Here is a 20,647-nt window from a genome sequence, read left to right as displayed (position 1 = left end):
TGGCAAGGGCACCCATCTGAGAGGTGCTGGAACTGAGTTCTAATTGGGGGGTGGGGAGCCACAATGCCAAATATTCCTAGCTGTGTAATTTTATAAAAGGAATTTCCTCAAGAGGATCTGTTCAGACATTACTTGGCCCCGGGGATCAGTGATGGCGGGTGGCGCTGTGGGTTAAACCACAGAGCCTAGGGCTTGCCAATCAGAAGGTCGGCGGTTCGAATCCCCGCAATGGGGTGAGCTCCCGTTGCTCAGTCCCTGCTCCTGCCCACCTAGCAGTTCGAAAGCACGTCAAAGTGCAAGTACGGTAGATAAATAGGTACCGCTCCGGCGGGAAGGTAAACAGCGTTTCCATGCGCTGCTCTGGTTCGCCAGAAGCAGCTTAGTCATGCTGGCCCCATGACCCGGAAGCTGTACGCCGGCTCCCTCAGCCAATAAAACGAGATGAGCGCCACAACCCCAGAGTCAGCCATGACTGGAACTAATGCTCAGGGGTCCCTTTACCTTTAGCCCCTTTCACCCCCTGAAGCAAAACAGGAATGTGCCACTTCATGCTCCCCCCCCCCCATTCTGCTGCCCCCAGAACACACAAACCCTTACCAAACTTTGCAAGAGAAGAGGTGTTCTGCTAAGCATTTGCATTCGCCTTTCCTGCTCTCCTGCCAGGAAGACAAGCAGCAATGTAGCATACTGGAACACCTCTCCTTTCCCCAAAATCCAACGAAAGGCAGGTGTTAACCAGCAGCAGAATCTATGGGGTGGCCAGAACACCATCTCTTGTATTCTTTCCACTGCCCTGCGGTGGGTGCTTTGTTCTACTTCATCTCTGGGCTGGTTCTGCTAGAGATTCTTGCCAGGATGAGGTAGGGAACAGGTTCTGAATGCTCCAGACAGCTCATGTAAACGACCCAAGATTACAAGCCAATTGGACTTATAAGAAAGTTGCTTCTGTCCTCAGTCAAGCCAAGACTTGTTTGCTGAGGCATCTCAAGGAAATATTATTTGGTTTAGCTACCTGTATTTGCAATTTGTGACAACCCTGGATGCCTATTGGATGGGCCAGGTCTCTCGATATTGTTGTATATGCATTTTCTGATCTTTAAAATGCACAGAATTCAACAGCCCAAACCTGAACACACTTTTCAGCATCTTGGTCCCTTCTGTTGCCAGTGGTTTCATTGCCAGAGAGTGCAATAATGATTACTGAGAAAAAGATGGAAAGTTGTGTGCATGTCTTACTCAACTGCTTCCCAGTAAAAGTGTTGATGTACTTGACTTTGTTTTAACCTCTGCAGTTCGCACATGCCCCAAACTCTTCGCCCCTCAAAATGGGCACATTAACTGCTCGCTAAGTGGGATCTCGTATAAGACAGTGTGCTTGATGACTTGCGATGAGGGGTACGAATTGGAAGGTAGCTCCAAACTCACCTGTCAAAGCAACTCGCAGTGGGATGGCAAGGAGCCAAAGTGTGTGGGTATGTTTTCATTCTGCTACTGTCCCTTTGGAACACAACTCAAAACCAGGGTTTGTTACTTTAACCAACAAAATGCTGATGACAAAACTAAAACTTCCAGCAATTGCAACAACTACCAAAACTTCTTTCAAAGGAAAGCAAAACATAAACGTATACGTATATTTTTGGAGGCACGCTCCATTGTCTCTCAAGAGACGGGTGCCAGCAATGAAGTTCGTTGAGTTTTTATACACTGTATCATGTAACTTGTTACACTGCTTTCATTTGTTGTCTCCAACAACCATTTTCTAAAAAGAAACATGGCCAAAATTGTGGAAACCTTTTGGAAAAAGTGTATTTCCAAGGTTTGATGGCTCATAACATCTGATTGGCTCTCTAAACACTCATGCTCACTTGTTGTTGTTTAGTCGTTTAGTCGTGTCCGACTCTTCGTGACCCCATGGACCAGAGCACGCCAGGCTCCCGCAGTTTGGTCAGACTCATGTTTGTAGCTTCGAGAACACTGTCCAACCATCTCGTCCTCTGTCGTCCCCTTCTCCTTGTGCCCCCCATCTTTCCCAACATCAGGGTCTTTTCCAGGGAGTCTTCTCTTCTCATGAGGTGGCCAAAGTATTGGAGTCTCAGCTTCACGATCTGTCCTTCCAGTGAGCACTCAGGGCTAATTTCCTTCAGAATGGATGCGTTTGATCTTCTTGCAGTCCATGGGACTCTCAAAAGTCTCCTCCAGCATCATAATTTAAAAGCATCAATTCTTCGGCGATCAGCCTTCTTTATGGTCCAGCTCTCACTTCCATACATCACTAGCGGGAAAACCATAGCTTTAACTATACGGACCTTTGTTGGCAAGGTGATGTCTCTGCTTTTTAAGATGCTGTCTAGGTTTGCCATCGCCTTTCTCCCAAGGAGCAGGCGTCTTTTAATTTTGTGACTGCTGTCACCATCTGCAGTGATCATGCTCGCTGGCTACATTCAAATGGCTACATATCACCATATCAAATGGCTACATATCACCTTAAGGAGGTTGTGCTTCATTTTGCTGGTTCTTTGTCTATAACTTTTGATAACAGATAATTCAACAAACGTCGTTGCATTACATTCTTCATTAATTCATCTTCCCACTGTTATATAATTTTATGGTATTACTCTAAAATAAATGTGGTGTTATGAGCCATCAGACCTCAGAAATACACTTTTTTCCAAAAGGTTTCCACAATTTTGGCCGCTAGTGTAGGTGGGCAAGTGTGGGAATGCAGACAGAAACTTGAAAAACATACTGGCTGTTTACACGTTATAAAGGCTAAGGAACTGTAACAAGTTAAAATGAATTATTGAAATTCAAATTAAAAGTTTTGTATACTCTCCAATCAACAAGTTCAGAATTTCACAAGGATTCTACACCCTAGAATTAGTGAAAGTGTGATATGTAATAAATTCAGTCCGTACATCTAAACTATATTGAGATTTAGTCCTTCGGGCATTTGGCTCACTTTCATTGTATCCTTAGCACGAAACAAACTGAGCACCACTGATGTAATGTAGGAATAAATACAGGGTCCTGAACAACGCAGTGCCTTTCATTCCTGCTATTGTTTCTGGCACAAGTCTGGCATTGCTGAACTTCAGACTTATCTGCTGAACTTGCCAGGTCCCGTGGTGTTGTATTCAGGCACTTAGCCACACTTGCAGACACTTCTTTCAACTAATCAGCACATGGGAAGATGTGTCAAAGTGTGTGTGCATTCAGCACAAAGAAACACTTAATGCTGTAAGTTGATACCTGCCTTGCCCCACCTTCCAACCCCAGGAGTCCTCGTAAGGGAGCTGGTCTTGAAGGAATAACTGTGAGGGGAGAGACTTTGTCAGGCAAGGCAGCAGCTTTGCCCCCCCCCCAGTCTCTTCTTCTCAATTTGTATTGTATTACCATATTTTTTGCTCTATAAGACACACCAGACCACAAGATGCCCCTAGTTTTTGGAGGAGGAAAACAAGAAAACAAATATTCTGAATCTCAGAAGCCAGAACAGCAAGAGGGATCGCTGCACAGTGAAAGCAGCAATCCCTCTTGCTGTTCTGGCTTCTGGGATAGCTGCACAGCCTGCATTCGCTCCATAATATGCACACACTTTTCCCCTTACTTTTTAGGAGGGGAAAAGTGAGTCTTATAGAGCAAAAAATATGGTATTTTATGTACTGTGGCTTGCCATTGTTTAAGTGATTATAGTTTAGAAATTATTTCTTGTAACTGTTGAGTGGGTTTCTGTTTAACTTTTATATGTTGATATTATTTAATACTATTCTAATGATGAATGTTACTTTTTTTGATGTAGGTTGCTTATTTTATTATCACATTTTTGTAGTGCATCAGATTGTTATAAGATGTACGCTTTTTGTTTCTTCAGCTTGTAAACCACCTTGAGTGTTGTAAAATAGAAAGACGGTATACAAATTAAAAGTGACGATGATGGTGGTGATAGAATATCAAATGTGCAATCTGTTTTTATCCATGTGTTTCCTTTGTCTAGAACTGCATTGCCCCGTCTTCCAAAAACCAAAAGATGTGACAGTCCACCCACCCCTCTGTGGGCTCAAACCATCCAAGCATGGCACTATGTGCAGGTTCAGTTGTCCCAGTGGATTCCTTTTGTCTGGGGTTAGAGAAGAACTGCAGTGCTTAACCAGTGGGAGGTGGAGTGGAAATGTGCAGAAGGCATTCTGTAAAGGTATGGATTTTTTAATAATCTTTTTTCTGGAGTTTTACGTTGCATATTTGTATTCAAACATTAAGCATCATCATCATCATTTAGGATTCCCTGAATCCTTTGATTCCCCTCCACCGTTAAAAAAATTTCAACTAATTATATATCATCGTCCAGAATGCTTCTGTTATCTTGCATGTCCACCACATATGGTAGAACGTGCTTTCCTTCTCCTTACATTTCCAACATACATTTGAAGAAGTCCTGTACATCTTTGCTAATTTGGTAGGTGTTAAATAGCAATGATAAAAGGGACAAGGGTGGTGCTGTGGTCTAAACCACAGAGCCTAGGGCTTGTCGATCAGAAGGTTGGCAGTTCAAATCCCCGTGACGGGGTGAGCTCCTATTGCTCAGTCCTTGCTCCTGCCAACCTAGCAGTTCGAAAGCACATCAAAGTGCAAGTAGATAAATAGGTACCACTCTGGCAGGAAGGTAAACGGCGTTTCCGTGCGCTGCTTTGGTTCACCAGAAGTGGCTTAGTCATGCTGGCCACTTGACCCGGAAGCTGTATGCCGGCTCCCTCAGCCAGTAAAGCGAGATGAGCACCACAACCCCAGAGTCGTTCGCAACTGGACCTAAGGGTCAGGGATCCCTTTACTTAAATGCCAACGATACATCATTTTCATATAGTTCTCCTTCAACACACAGCATACTGTAAATTTTAAGTCCCTCCCTCCATAACTTTTCCCAAGATGAAAACTGGATATTGTAAAGGTATGGGTTTTGATGAATTTTTCATCTTGTTAAAAATAGATGGCTTGGGTGGACAGATGGGCATTTGAGCCCTGGTGTCCCAGGTCCTAGTCCAATGTGCTAAATACTACACCACACTGTCTTCTCTCTATTTTTTTTTTTATTTTTTTATGCTCAGCAGCTGACTGCCTCTGCGCAGAATCTGGCTCCTTGCTCGTTCGTTATTTTCTGTCTTGAAAATCTAAGATTCAAGTCCTGTAACCGTTTCTGTGGATTATTATTTTTTTAAATCTGTTGATTACATTGACAATAGCATTTGATAACTAAACTTTGACATTGGTGGGCTCTTATAAACAGATATCAATTAAGTTTTGTCAGCAGTGTGTTCCAAAAGTAAATGCATGCAAAATGAAGGGTTCCTGTAACCCTTCTGAATTTTATTGCTATTGTAAAATAGTGATTGATTACTTAACAAATAGTAAAGGAAGATTTTAACTCCTCTATCGAGGGAGCAGGGGAATAAAGTGTATGTGTATACATACTGTTTCATTAAAATCAAATGTTTGGAATGGAAATCAGTAACCTCTGTTCAGGTCCATAACTGTGGAATGTGGGTAGTTTTTCAAATCAACACATAAAGGATCTAAATTTCATGCGGATGCAGTTGTTTTAGACAGCAAGGAATTGTACAATTGAAATACACCATTCTTCTTGGAATACTCATGTTCTTTTATGGTACAGACATTGAACCACCCAAAATTAGCTGCCCTGGTGACATTGAAACTTCTACTCTTGAACACCAGAACTCTGCAAATATTAGCTGGCAGGTTCCAGAGGCAAGCGACAATTCTAGAGATGAGGTAAGGAAAAGCCAAGGCTTTTTGGTTTGACATAAACTATTTTGTAGGGCCAAGTGATTTGTCATGAATTAATGAGATTATGGGGGCGTGAAGTGCCTTAAACCCTCAAGTCCACTGTAAAAGTGCAAAATAGTGTTAACTGGCCTAGACGCTTTCAGGGTCTAGCACATGTGCTCATGCTTCACCTCCCCAACGGTGTGAGTGACACAGTCTGATGGCATGTCCTGGGTAGTGAGAGCCAGCTGTCCCGGGGAAAACTTTAGAGCAGCATTTCTGAAACTCTGGGTCTCCAGCTGTTGTGGGACTATGTTGTAAGAGAGTCAGGGTCAGAGAGGGGAATAAAGGAAAATGACCCTACTAATATCAGAATTATATCATTCTACCAAAAAGCCCCACAAGAATAATAAACTGTGCCATGAAGAATGCATTGTTGGGAATATGTCATTTTGCTGTGTCTTTTCATGTATCGTTGAATGTGATTTAATGTGCCTTTTGCTATGTCTGTCTCACTGAAATGAGTCTGAATATATTCTTGCTGAGGTGCCCTTACTGAGATGTATCTCGTTCTCCACAAAGTGTATCTCTTTTAAAATGTATTTTCCTTACAAAATGTATTTGTGAATGTATCTTTACTGAAATGTTGTCTTATGCTGTACTTTTCTGAATGTATCCAAAATGTCATTTTGAAGAATGTAACAATCAAAGTATTTCAAAATGTAATTTGTATCCAAAAGGCTCCCAAAAACACTCTCCACCACACTGCCATCTACTGAGTCTGCAAATAATGCCACAAATACCTGCTCAAAATAAAGTAGTTTTATTTTCCAATAAGTATGCAAACATCAGACTCTCACACCCGTATTTATTACAACTACAACTCCCATCATCCCTGACCACTGGTCCTGCTAGCTGGGAATGATGGGAGTTGTAATCCAAAAACAGCTGGAGACCCAAGTTTGGGAAACACAGCTTTAGAGGGGGGAAAACTACTAGATGGTTCAACTAGTCTGTTGCCTTTATGACCATTTTGTACATCAAGAGCATTACGGACACACACCACTTTCTCCTCTGGCTTTGTTGAGCTGATTATTAATTGACTAACTCCTTTTAGCAGGCTACTTAACCAGTACATCAACAGAGGAAGGGTACTGATTAGAGAACATCTGAATATGTTCAATTTTATTGAGGTGGAGGGGGGATTTCTACATTGTCTATGAATTCTGCACAAGAAAATAACCGTAGGGATTTGCTTCACCCTTCTACAAAGGTTTTCTTTCCCTGTGTGCAGCAGAGTCGCACGCAGGCTTCATGAATCAAGTGCATAGCAGCAGATCTTGTCTTCTTATCTATGCACAGCAAAATCTTAGTCGCATGCGTGAAGGAGTTGAATAAAGAGCAGTTGCTCAAGCTTCACACAGCATTGCCTTTTTTTTTACAGACAGTAGCTGTGCAGTTTGCAGACTCCAGTGGAAGTCTAGTGTGGGAAGTCTAGTCATTCCACATCTGCCTCTAGGCTGCTTCGGGCCCCGCAGCTCTAAGAAACCCATGCCCTCCTCTCTCCTGATAAAATATTTGAAGTCCCAGGAACCACTAAAAAGTTTGTTCCCACCACAGGTGTCGATTCAGGTGACTCCTGCTTTTATTCCACCTTACCTTTTCCCAATTGGAGAAGTTGATATCACCTATACGGCAGTGGACAGAACTGGGAACCAGGCAAGCTGCACTTTCAGCATCAAAGTTATTGGTGAGTGCTATAGAAAAATTATACACATTTCAGTGTATATAGTACATTTCCGAGCACAATTCAAAGGGTTGGTGCTGACCTTTAAAGCCCTAGATGGCCTCGGTCCACTATACCTGAAGGAGCGTCTCCACCCCCATCATTCTGCCTGGACACTGAGGTCCAGCGCCAAGGGCCTTCTGGCAGTTCGCTCGCTGCGAGAAGGCAATAAGCGTAGAGACAAAACTTTAAGATAAGCTATCTCAGAGAGATGACCTAGAGTCACCCATGGAACCGAGTTTGGGGATTTGTGTTGGGGAATGATCTGCGCCTACAGATCTGTACACAGAATCTGGCGACCATCTGGGTCGTCTTATGATCTTTGCCTAACAGGAAAAGGTCAATTTTTTGCTTTTCTGGGAGGTCAGCGAGCCTCACCAGCAGGGGATCCATGTGCCTCTTCATAAAAGGGACATCCAAAGAACAAGTGCTCAGGGCTTCCTATCTCCCCTAACGAACAGGCGCAAAGTCTCTGAGCATATTCAACTTTTTTAAAGGACCCTTCCAGAACTGGCAAGGGCAGAGCCGAGCTTCTGGCGAGCACTCTTTAGATCTTGTGTGGAGTGGGAAAATGTGTTCCATCTCTCCAGCACTGGGCTTACATGCCCAGCCTTCCCTTTAACAAAGGAGCTCAGAGCGGCTTGGAAAGCAAGCGTTTCTCCTCTGATGTAGGGCATCCCCCTCATCTTCGCCGGGCCTCATTGGCCTGATGTAAGGAGTTCTTGTGGCTCAGTTTGTAAGATTTTGTGCATAAGGCCTTATGAGATTGCAGCGAGAAATAGGTGTGGATGCGGTCTCATGGCTCGGTTGAGAGCCCCAGTCGTTTGATAGGGAAAAGGAATCTGGAAGTGGTCTGTCTGCTTATGTTTGCAGAGAAAGCCCAATACTCCATTGCTATTAAAGCCCTCTTCTGATTCTTATCAGGCAAATAGTCTTATTAAACACACATGTCTGAAGTTGAAAGCTCGCATCAGTGAACTTCTGCCCCCCATTAATTTCGTGCAGCTTCTTGCCAGTAGAAAAACCCAGCCATGATCTGCTCAGTATCTGGCAGAGGAAAGCCAGTGGGGAACAGCTAAACGTCTACTTTAATGGAGTTTCAGTGACAGCTCTTCAAATGCATTTATTGTGGCCTTAAACATGATGTATCCATGCTGCATTTATTGATACAAAGTTATTTATGTTTCCTGTTCTAATGACTCATGTAGTCCACAGGGAGCTCTTATCTTAAACTTGCATGGCATCTCTGGGCTTGATTTGACGTTCTCGTTTAATTTTTTTTCTTTCTTTCTGCTCCCTTGTGATCAAATTTCCTTTTCTGCCTTTAAATTATTTAGACAACGAACCCCCAGTAATTGATAAGTGCAGATCCCCACCACCAATTCAGGGGGCTGAGAAGGAGTACAGAGTAACATGGGATGAACCACAGTTTTCAGATAACTCAGGTAAGCTGCTATGTTTGCGGAAGGGTGGGGAGGGAGTTCTCTTAAAAAGAGAGAGAGAGAGAGAGAGAATGCCCCAAATAAATCATTTTGCAGACTTGTGTGATGGGGGTGGGCTAGTTTTGTTTACACTTGGATGTGATTTGGTCATTGGAGGAGCTTTCTAAATAAAATAATATCATGACAAGCATGAAGAAATGTAAAATCTCAAGATAAGGCTTTTAATATGTAGTACTAATTGATAGAGGGGACAAAGGTGGCGCTGTGGTCTAAAGCACAGAGCGTCTTGGGCTTGCCGATCAGAAGGTCGGTGGTTCGAATCCCCACGACGGGGTGAGCTCCCGTTGCTCGGTCCCTGCTCCTGCCAACCTAGCAGTTTGAAAGCACGCCAGTGCAAGTAGATAAATAGGTACCACACCGGCGGGAAGGTAGACAACATTTCCGTGCGCTGCTCTAGTTTCGGTGTGCCGTTGCGCCAGAAATGGCTCAGTCATGCTGGCCACATGACCCAGAAAAACTGTCTGCGGACAAATACCGGCTCCCCCAGCCTGTAAAGCGAGATGAGTCCTGCAACCCCAGAGTCATCTGCAACTGGACTTAACTGTCAGGGGTCCTTTACCTTTACTTTTTTATTAATTGATAGAGAATGAATGCTGCCTTTATGTCATTTACTCTTGGCACTTGCTAGCATGAGAATGGAAAATCTGGCACAATGGCTTGAATGCTAACTAGATCTCACCGGAGGGAGCAACTCTGGGGACACTCCCACCCTCTGAAAGTGTTGGGAGGCAGCTTTCCAAAATGCTCTTCCAAAATCTTCTCCAGAGGCTGACGGGACCCTCCAGAGCAGCATCAGAGGTGGTACAGGGGGCTGTAGAGAGAAGGGGGGATTTGCTAATACAGTGGTACCTCGGGATAAGTACTTAATTCATTCCGGAGGTCCGTTCTTAACCTGAAACTGTTCTTAACCTGAAGCACCACTTTAGCTAATGGGGCCTCCTGCTGCCGCCGTGCCGCCGGAGCCCGATTTCTGTTCTTATCCTGAAGCAAAGTTCTTAACCTGAAGCACTATTTCTGGGTTAGCGGAGTCTGTAACCTGAAGCGTATGTAACCTGAAGCGTATGTAACCCAAGGTACCACTGTATTGCTTCCCTCCCCATTCTTCCACCAGGTTCATCTGTTGGGTTTTTGTCCCCATGTGTCAGTTGAAGGAGGCATTCTGTTTGCAACCACCTACAAGCCATTATAATTATATATTAGTTAACCTTTGGAATACATTCAAAGGGGTCCCCAAAACAGAGTAATAAACCATTCTTAAACAGTACATTCTCCCATTATTTTAATACGTATTTGCATATTTTTCAATCAAATGACAAATAATCAATTATTACTATATTCTGTAAAGTGATGGTGCTATATTATTATTGTCATTGTTATACACACCAGTTCTACTCAGATCACAAAGAATAGTGTAGAAAAATGGGAACGGGATGATAAAGGTGGTTTGGAAGAGTGAGAGAACGGGCCTTCTCTGTGGTGGCACCTCATTTGTGGAATGCTCTCACCAGAGAGGTTTGCCTGGCGCATAAAGGCATGTAATGATAGAGCCAGACAAAAACATTCCTCTTTACCCAGGCCTATGGCTATTAAATAATCTATGGCCTGTGAAAGTATGGGGGAGAGGACTGTTATTATTATGACTATTTTTTTATTAGGCTATCTGTCAGCATGCTTTTTATTATGTTTTTATCACTGATGTTCTCTTGTGTGTTTTTAATGTTTTACACCACCCTGGGATCTTTCAGTGAAGTGTGCTGTGTAAATAATAACAATAAAATATAATCCAGATAAAATAATACGTGAAACAATTTCTACCACTCTTCCTGACCGGGCTTATAGTCATATTCCCGCAGTCCTACGCTGTTCTTACGAACAAAATTAATTAGAGACTTGATTATAGCACATTAAGCATTTGAAGAACGTTCCCTCCAAAAACATTTTCCAACGTTTCATAGGACTCGTTGGGATTTAGTAAAATCCGGTGGCATCGGGCTTCAAGCCCAGAACAATGGCTTTGGACTCAAGCCGGTAGGACTACGGTTTGTAGGCAGAAATAATGGACTGATGTCTTCTTCTTTTTTCCCCTCTGGCTTTTCTAGGTTTGGTCTTAACAATAACTAAAAGCCACTCATCTGGAGATCTTTTTCCCAAAGGAGAGACACTGGTTCAGTATACTGCCAGTGACTCCTCAGGAAATAACAGGACCTGTGAGCTCCACATAGTCATCAGAGGTAGGTTTTGTTGGTGCTTACATTTAAAATGGCTTGCACAGTTTATGGGTATTTCCTGAAATTAATGGACTGTGCAGAATTAGATAAATTAACAGGAAGGATTCGAAACCTGTGGGATCAGAGATTCTTAGAAGATTCGACTAAATGTATGAATTATTTGAAAAGTAATTATAATTAACAGATTACGCTAGTAGGATTGCAAGAAGTTCTGTAAGGAGGACTATTTGAAATATTGCAAGAAAGACTATGAAGAGAATTGTTAGTTAATGACAATTAAGAGTAATAGAGAAATTAAGAAATGCTGAATAAGTGATAAAGAACAAAAAATCACCAGAGGTTGTTGATGGAAGTCTAAAATATTGTAAGAAGAAGTTATGTTAAATGAGAAGTTACGTTAAATGATTGTTGGAAATGATATGTTTAAAAAAACTAGTGTGCGTGCGTGTGTGTGTGTGTGTGTGTGTGTACACACAGTTTATGGGTATTTCCAAAAATTCTCCTCCTCTGAATTTCTCTTTTGTACTTAAGAGTTCCACGTTTTCCATTAAATCTGTTGTTGTTGCTTTAATTTCTGGCTTATATACAGAGCGCAGTCTGCCGTAATTTTAAGCTCCTTTGGTTAATTTGTGTTTTCTCTCCCCGATGAACAAAACAGTGATCTTGATGCCACCATACGTACAGCTATGTCAACATTTTTGTGTGGGGTGATTTGCCAATGTGCAGGTGTGCTTGTGCACATCGGTAAAACACTGCAGAAAAAGACTCTTGCTGCAATCATACATACAATCGCATCAAGATTCCTTTGCTGCTGCATTTAGAAATGGACATGCACCCATGGGTGCTATACAGGGGAAAGGAGAAAGATGCAAATGAACTCTTAGGTTGTGGGAAATTTCACATGCTCCAGTTCCAGAATTGATTTTAGAAATTCTCCCAGGAGGAGAATTCAGGAGGAATGGAACTGAGAAGAAGATTGCAGAGCAATCAAAGTACAGAACTTTGGGGTGGGGTCTGTACCACGGGCTCAATATCCAGAATAAAGGTGATTTGCATTTTTTAATGCCAAGAGGAATTAAAATAGAGCCTTCCTCTATTGTTTTCTCTCTTTTTTTTTCTTCCCCAGGCTCTCCTTGTGAAATCCCCTTTACCCCAGTAAACGGGGATTTTATATGCACAGAAGATAAGACAGGAGTTAATTGCACATTACGCTGCATGGCTGGATATGACTTCACATCAGGTTCCAATGAAAATTACTATTGTGCCTACAAAGATGGTATCTGGAAACCACCGTATTCAACAGAATGGCCTGACTGTTCTCGTAAGGTTTATTATGTATTTTGATTTCCAAGGACCTAGTGCATTCTTTGTGTAGGCGATACAGGAACTAGGAACTGGGAATTATATGAAAAGAAACCTAGGCTTCATTCTGAAGTCCTGGTTCTAATAAAACCTACAAGCAACCGCAGCTAGGATTGAGGTACTAACGGCTGAGGAATTGCTGGAATTATTTCTGTTTCCACAACAAAAAAGATGGTTCTTTGTTATTTAACAGAGATTCAGGGGCTGTTCCAGACCCCTGGGAGAGTTCTTATCTTCCCTTTCCTGCTAACCTCTTCAGTGACACACACAGGGGATGAACTGGATTAGACGTCTAACTATTAAGCAAATACTGAAATGTCAGCAAAATACTTTCCTTCTTAATTGCTAAAATATGACTCCTAATTCAAAGCACGGTTATTTGGAATGTTGGGGTTTTTTATTATTATAACAAATACATTTAGCCACTTACTTCCTGCCAGGAGTGCAGGCAGTGTCATACTGACCTGGTTTGCAAGTCATGGTAAACCAAATTTTGGTTTACCATGAGTGTGTGAATATGCTGACTCCCAGTGGAGACCCCATAACCAGCTTTTCTCCTCCCAGTCTTTTTAGGTCAGGGTTTGGCTTAGCATGCTATCCGGACATGGATTGTAGTTAAAGTCTCTTCTCCTTAACCTTGGCTCACAACCGTAAGGAAGAGGCCTTACCCAAGAGTTGGATGACATGCTAAGTCAAACCATGGATGCTACTCCTAAGCAGCCCAAGAAGGAACAAAGTGGTCATGATTTCCTTCTCAGGCTCCAACCATGTTTGGACTAAGTCATGGTTTAGCTTAGTGTGTCATGTGAACACGCCAAAATATGTGATTGGAATGCAATCGTACCTTGAATGCAATCCGTTCCGGAAGTCCGTTTGACTTCTAAAACATTCAGAAACCAAAGCATGGCTTCTGATAGGCTGCAGGAAGCTCCTGCAGCCCATCGGAAGCCTTGCGAGATGTTCGGCTTCTGAAAATTGTTCAGAAAACCGGAACATTCACTTCCGGGTTTCAATCGTTCGGGAGCCGATTTGTTCGGGAGCCAAGGCATTTGAGATCCAAGGTACGGCTGTAATTCTTACATACTTGCTGATAATAGTCAGATATAAGTTATTCATTATAACTAGTTTCTTCACTTATTTAATAAGTACTTATTTAAAATAAACTTTTCTCATGTTATGGGAGAGGGCCTTCTTGGTGGTGGCTGCTTCCAGTCTCCGGAACTCCCTCCCTGGAGAAACTAGACGGGCTCCCACCTTTTTGTCCTTCCATTGGCAGGCGAAGACGTTATTGTTCCAACAGGCTTTTAACTGAGCCTAGGACTTGCCGATCGGAAGGTTGGCGGTTCGAATCCCCGCAACGGGGTGAGCTCCCGTTGCTCGGTCCCTGCTCCTGCCCACCTAGCAGTTCGAAAGCACGTCAAAGTGCAAGTAGATAAATAGATACCGCTCCGGCAGGAAGGTAAACGGCGTTTCTGTGCACTGCTCTGGTTTGCCAGAAGCGGCTTTGTCATGCTGGCCACATGACCCGGAAGCTGTACGCCGGTTCCCTCGGCCAATAAAGTGAGATGAGCGCCGCAACCCCAGAGTTGGCCACGACTGGACCTAATGGTCAGGGGTCCCTTTACCTTTAACTTTAATGAAAGGGCTAGTGTTGTGCTGTTTACATTTTAATTATTTGTATGTTTTAAACAGGTTTTATATGTGCATGTAGTTTTAATTCTATTAATGTTTATTTGTTTTTTAATGTCTCTCCCCCCACACTTTTAGCAATTATTAGTTTTATCTGTAAGCCACCATTGGGGGGAAAGTGGGGGTATAAATAAATATAATCATCTGAACTGACTTATCATTTTAAAAAAATCTCTTTTGTACACTGCTTGGAAGCGGTATATGAATCGTTTAAATAAACGAAGAATCCTCCCGTACCTTTTTTTTCAGTGAATCGCTTGGCAAACCATGGTTTCAAATCCTTTGAGATGCTGTACAAAGCAACGCGATGTGATGACAGCAACCTTCTTAAAAATTTTGGGGACGCTTTTCAGAGCGCGCTTGGTAAAATGGTGGGTTAGTAATGCACCATCTTTTTAAAAGTAATTATTATCATTTCATGAACTGAATTGCTTGCCCTCAAAATGTTGAGCACACAATATGTACAGCAGAGCGACAATATTTAATTTCAGGAGTAAATTTTCTATAGCTCAAAATATTGTCTAATAATTGCAGTACTTTGTACCGTTTGAATAAGATGCGTTTATATTCCTAAACCAAGCCTGTTTCCTACCTTTCGGTTTATGAAAGCTATTGGCTGATGGAACAGTTATTTCTTATTTGGAAAATAATATTTAAATTGGGTAATGGCTGGGAAGTTAAAGCTTTGTATCTAAAGAAGTACGTTAAATTAAGAGGTAGATTTTAGCATTGCACTGTTATGCGTTGTTCTGTCCATGCAAAGCACTGCAGTTTGCCAGATGGAATGTGCTATTCTGGGGGGTTCTCTCAATTCCCCCAGAGGCAATTTTGGGGGGCACTGGGGGAGGAGAGGGGGGAATGCCCCCTTCTGCAAGTAGAAGTCCTTGCACAAGACTTCAACTTACAGAAATAATCAGGCAGTTTCCTGCCCAGTGTTTTCACTGTTACTCTTAAATCTTGGCTCATAGGTTCCATCGTTTTGCAATGATGTCGATGACATTGACTGCAGACTGGAGGATCTGCCACAGAAACATTGCTTAGAATATAATTATGACTATGAAAATGGCTTTGCAATTGGTAAGTGAATTATTTTGCTGCTCACTAGCTCTAAACCTCCTAGATAGCCTAAAATAAGAAGGGAACATTCAGCAGTCCTGAAGATGTACTGATCCATCTAGCAATTCTCGATTTTGGTCTAACTATCAAATCATTGCAAACACATGTTTGAGCCCTGGACAAAGAAAAGTGAGGGGTGGGGTTGGGGGTGTTGTTTGAAGATAGGATTCAGAGTAGAGAACTTTTCCTTCATTCTAAATTCCCATTTTCCTTCTTGTTTTGAAAGAACAATTATGGCGCTCTGTGAAATTCATTTCAGTATAATGTGCAGCAAGCATTGCCTAATATATATATATATATATACCCCACCCATCTGGCTGGGTTTCCCCAGCCGCTCTGGGTGGCACCCAACAAAATATTAAAAATACAATAAAGCATCAAATATTAAAAACTTCCCTAAACAGGGCTGCCTTGAGGTGTCTTCTAAAACTCAGATACAGTGGTACCTCGGTTTATGTACTTAATCCGTTACGGTAGTCCGTTCTTAAACCGAAGCCATTCTTAAACCGAAGTGCGCTTTCCCTAATGAGGCCTCCCGCCGCCGGTGCCCTTCCACCGTTTGGCTTCCATTCGTAGACCGAGGTAAAGTTTGCTAACCGGAACATCTACTTCTGGTTTTGCAGAGTTCATATACCGAATAGTTCGTTAACAGGGCTGTTCTTAAACCGAGGTACCACTGTAGTTGTTTATTTCCTTGACATCTGATGGGAGGGTGTTCCACACGGCGGGCGCCACTACCAAGAAGGCCCTCTGCCTCATTCTCTACCTCTGCTGGATACATGTTCCGAAGTCAAGTCAGATTTCTACATGCAGTGAGGTCTTTTTATTTTCTTCTTTCAGCAATTTAGCAATGCTTCATTCGTGTGTGTGTGTTGGCATCCTTGGGAGTTGTTGCTCTATTATCATTGTGATATTTCCTCTTCATACTAATGATTGCCAGGTCCTGGTGGCTGGGGTGGAGCAAATCGGCTAGATTATTCGTACGATGATTTCCTCGAGGCAGTTCCTGAAGAAGAAAAACCTAACCCACTATCTGGTTCGGTGAATGTGGCACACTCCCGGGTCAAAAGGCACAAAAAAATGAATGTGCCTACATCAGACCACAAAATAAAGTTGGTTTTTAATATAACTGGTAAGGAAAACCCTCTTTTTTCATTATTGTATAAAATATTGTTTATTGGGTGTAATATTTCATACTGTGCCTGGTATAAAAACAAGAGATTTTCGAGTGAGTTTTAAGAGTGGCTTTTCCTTTTGCCGTAATATTCAGGAGCGGTGTCTAACAATTTGCATATTTGCATTATTATTATTTCATACTCTCCTGCTCTGACTTATGGTGTTGTGGGAGTCAACATTTTCAAGCCTTTGTGTACATGTGTGAGGTTTGTTTGTTTTTGTTTTCCCCCTAATCCCAGCTAGTGTACCATTGCCTGATGAACGAAATGATACGCTGGAATCGGAGAACCAACAGCGTCTTCTAAAAACGCTAGAGACTATCACAAACAGGCTGAAAAGAACTCTCAGTAAGGATCCAATGTATTCTTTTCAGTTTTCTTCTGAACTGCTCGTAGCGGACGCCAACTCGCTAGAAGCTGAAAAGGCCTTCCTGTTTTGCAGGCCAGGCTCTGTCCTAAGAGGCCGGATGTGTGGTAAGCAAAATTCAGCTTTTTCTTGTCTTTAGTTGCAGTAAATAAAAGAAAGGTTACTGCTTTCGAAGGAGAACTGAGAAAGCATGATAGAATCTTAACAGGTGGCAAAGTTTTCAATAACGCTGTTCCATTCCCTCTTTCCACTATAAAAGAAAAAATGTGAAAGAGGCAAATTTTCTTAATTGTTTGGATATATCTGGATATTTCAGTGCTGTGCCCTATGTACCATTTCATTGTACAGCAGTGCTGCTTGTGTGATTGCAAACATTATACTACACCGAATGAAGTCTTCTTTCAAGTTCAAACCTTAATGACCTTGCAGCTGCTTCAATTCCGCAATTTATGATCTCATCTCTTCTAGCACGCGTCCATACATTAGTCCAAATTAAACTCTAATTAACAGGAGAACCTCTGCTTCTTAATGGCGGCATTGGGGGGCTATCAGCAGGTAAAGTGCTTTTTCACTCAGTGCCTCCCTGCCTCCCACATTCTATGCTGGAGCGAGAGCCAGGTACCAAGACAAACTGTGAGTGGAGCCCATTCCCCCCTGTTCCGGGGGGGGGAGCTTGCAAGGATAATTATCCTCAATCATAATTCACAAGCACAATTCAAAGTGTTGGTGCTGACTTTTAAAGCCCTAAACAGCCTCAGCCCAGAATAGCTGAAGGAGCGTCTCCACCCCCATCGTTCTGCCTGGATTTTGAGGTCCACCTCCAAGAGCCTTCTGGCGGTTCCCTTACTTCGAGAAGTGAGGTTGCAGGGAACCAGGCAGAGGGCCTTCTTGGTGGCAGCGCCCACCTTGTGGAACACCCTCCCATCCGATGTAAAGGAAATAAACAGCTATCCAACTTTTAGAAGACATCTGAAGGCAACCCTGTTTAGGGAAGTTTTTAATGTTTGAAATTTTATTCTGTTTTTAATGTTCTGCTGAAAGCTGCCCAGAGTAGCTGAGGAAACCCAGCTAGATGGGCGGGGTAGAAATAATAAATTATATTATTATTATTATTATTATTATTATTATTATTAATCATCCCTGTTTTTTCTTTGCCAACAATCTCCCGCTGTTGTGGAAGCTGCTTCCATTTTAAGGCAGACCGGAATCGGAAACCCAATTGCAAACATTATATTATCTGTATTGCGGTGTGTTCATAGATCAGCTGAAATGGATGAGTTAATTCATCCTTTAGCCAAATTCATAGGAAATGTTTGAACAGAGGAGCATTCAGCTATGTGAAACGCCCCGCCCCTGCAGTCTGGCTGGTGTAGTTCAGACATGGGTTTTGCCTTGCTTTCTGTTGCTTGTGAGAACTGGGCTGTGGTCAGCAGCTACTGTAGACAAAGATCTTCATTACATTTTCCATGCATAACTTTTATTTTGTCCGGTTAAATTACAGTTAACTGCCCTCTGGGGACTTATTACTCCCTGGAACACCATGCATGTGAAAGCTGCTGGATTGGTTCGTACCAAGATGAGGAAGGGCAACTGGAATGTAAGAACTGCCCTTCTGCTAGCTACACTGAATATCTCCATGCCAGAAGCATATCAGAATGTAAAGGTGAGAGGTTAGCAATCATGTAATACCTTTTTAAAAAAGCAACTAAAGATGTAAGTTTTTCATTTAGACACTGCAAAAAATTGCTTTTGAAATATTTTAATAATATTTAGAATTTATTTTAAACAGTTGTGGAGACCAGAACTAAATATTTAAAATAAAAGTCTAGTTTATGTTTTTTTGTTGTTGTTTTAGAATTGTGGAAAAATAGAGGAAGGGGAAATTGCAAAGCTAATATTAAAAGTTCAGCCTCTGGCTGGGTAGAAACCTATTTCTTAATCTGGACTGTCTTTCAACCAAATGACTCGAAGGCAGTTCACAACCCTGAGTGATATTCCGCATGATGTGAGTAGCAGTTCACTCGTGCGACAGGACTTCCTCGTCCTCTCCAACCATGCACCTTTCTGAAAGGTTCCCCCAACACTTTGGGATGGGGCACACAAGGCCTACAAGGAGGAAGAGAGGGAGAAGTCCTTTGGCACCAGCAGAAGTCCATTTCAGGTAGCCACCGTTGAATGTCACTCAATAAAAAATGGCAATAAAACCAACAAAATCAGTAGATCGGGCACGAAACAAGAAACCAGTGGTAAGAACAGCAAGTTAAAACAATTACAACTCAAAACCTCAACACAAGTAGTTCTCAAGCTTTTGTCTCTCCCTCAGCTGTTGATCCAATGCGATTGGTATTATACTGTAATCGGTGTGTTTGACTGAAAAGACCAATCACCAAATGGACTTCTTTTTTCTGTGGGCTTCACATTTTGCCTAACTGCTCAGCACTCACAATAAGTGCAATTTGTGTTCTTGGCAGATGCTCCGTGCTAGTTGCATTTTGCAAGCAGTTGTGGTGCGCAGATTCTTTGGGCTTGTAAGTGGCCAGTTACATTGTGTTTTAGAGGTTATTCTGCCTTTGGCTCCTTGGGTTATTGGCTGTTGTCCCTGATGCATATTTGAAGCTAGATATTGCTTAATTCTGGTGTATTGTTCTTCCCTAATTAGCTGAGTGCAAACCGGGAACCTATTCTCCAAATGGCCTTGAGATCTGCGAATCATGTCCTCTTGGCAAATATCAGCCTGTAACTGGATCTAAGCACTGCATTCCTTGCCCAGAAAGCATGTCAACAGTCAAAAGAGGAGCTGTGGATATATCAGCATGTGGAGGTTTGCGAAATTCAAATTCCGGGAAATAGCATGTTGCTAAACCCTATGCAGTACAACTTTCCTGATCTCTGAATAACTGGAATATTTTTGAGTAGCAGCATCCGTTGTATCTTTCTTTTATACTCTGCTTATCGATCCTTTAACTTTATGAAGAAAGGAAAAGACAAGGTTGAACTGAACCCATGGCTTTGAGGTACAGAAATAATGTCATTGGGGACAATTTTCCTCCATTGACAAATATTCCATAGTGATTTCTAATAGTTAACACCGGTACTATCACAGATCACTCCTGTGCATCCCGGATGTCTTTATTCACTTTTTACATTTAAAAAAAACAAATGCAACTTGGGGGAAACTTAGCATTTCATATATGCTAAGGCCTGCACAAATCATGACTCATCATCCAAGTCAGGTAACCAATTAGGAGTCTGATCTGCCTCCTGTTTTTGCAGCCTAGGTCTCAGCAGAAGTTAATAAAATGTGCCAGATGTCCAGTCTGGCCTTGAATTCTCAATATCCTCCTCTTCTTCCATCTTGAGAAAAAGGGTCTCCAGTATTTTGTGTGAAAAAACAACACCTATTTACAAAGACAGTACAGTGGTACCTCTGGTTGCGAATGGGATCCGTTCTGGAGGCTCGTTCACAACATGAAAAGAGCACAACCCACAGTGGCATGTCTGCACACACACGGGTTGCGATTCGCCACTTCTGCGCATGCGCATGACATCATTTTGCATTTCTGCACATGCGCGAGCATTAAAACCTGGAAGTAACCCTTTCCGGTACTTCCGGGTCGCCGCGGGACGTAACCTGAAAAGAAAGTAAC

The 20,647-nt window shown here is 42.4% G+C and overlaps 1 protein-coding gene across 2 annotated transcripts in view; it reads left to right on the top strand.

Moving 5' to 3' along the window:
• Positions 1–20,647, top strand: part of SVEP1 (sushi, von Willebrand factor type A, EGF and pentraxin domain containing 1) — a 125,550-nt gene that overhangs the window by 40,003 nt on the left and 64,900 nt on the right. For both annotated transcript variants that reach the window (XR_014163915.1, XM_081893589.1), the window contains exons 6-18: positions 1,293–1,472; positions 3,995–4,192; positions 5,663–5,781; positions 7,396–7,525; positions 8,899–9,006; positions 11,163–11,294; positions 12,418–12,612; positions 14,592–14,713; positions 15,311–15,419; positions 16,399–16,590; positions 16,874–17,107; positions 18,502–18,663; positions 19,660–19,821. Coding sequence is in view for 1 of the 2 variants with exons in the window: in XM_081893589.1 (XP_081749715.1) it covers positions 1,293–1,472; positions 3,995–4,192; positions 5,663–5,781; positions 7,396–7,525; positions 8,899–9,006; positions 11,163–11,294; positions 12,418–12,612; positions 14,592–14,713; positions 15,311–15,419; positions 16,399–16,590; positions 16,874–17,107; positions 18,502–18,663; positions 19,660–19,821 (2,043 nt within the window). In the remaining variant the exon portion in view is untranslated. The remainder of the gene's footprint in view (positions 1–1,292; positions 1,473–3,994; positions 4,193–5,662; positions 5,782–7,395; positions 7,526–8,898; positions 9,007–11,162; positions 11,295–12,417; positions 12,613–14,591; positions 14,714–15,310; positions 15,420–16,398; positions 16,591–16,873; positions 17,108–18,501; positions 18,664–19,659; positions 19,822–20,647) is intronic.

This window comes from Podarcis melisellensis, assembly GCF_964234715.1.
Source record: "Podarcis melisellensis genome assembly, chromosome: 17".
NCBI classification, from domain to species: Eukaryota; Metazoa; Chordata; class Lepidosauria; order Squamata; family Lacertidae; genus Podarcis; species Podarcis melisellensis.
The sequence above is the reverse complement of the archived record's forward strand: the minus strand, read 5'-3'. Positions and strand labels throughout refer to the sequence as shown.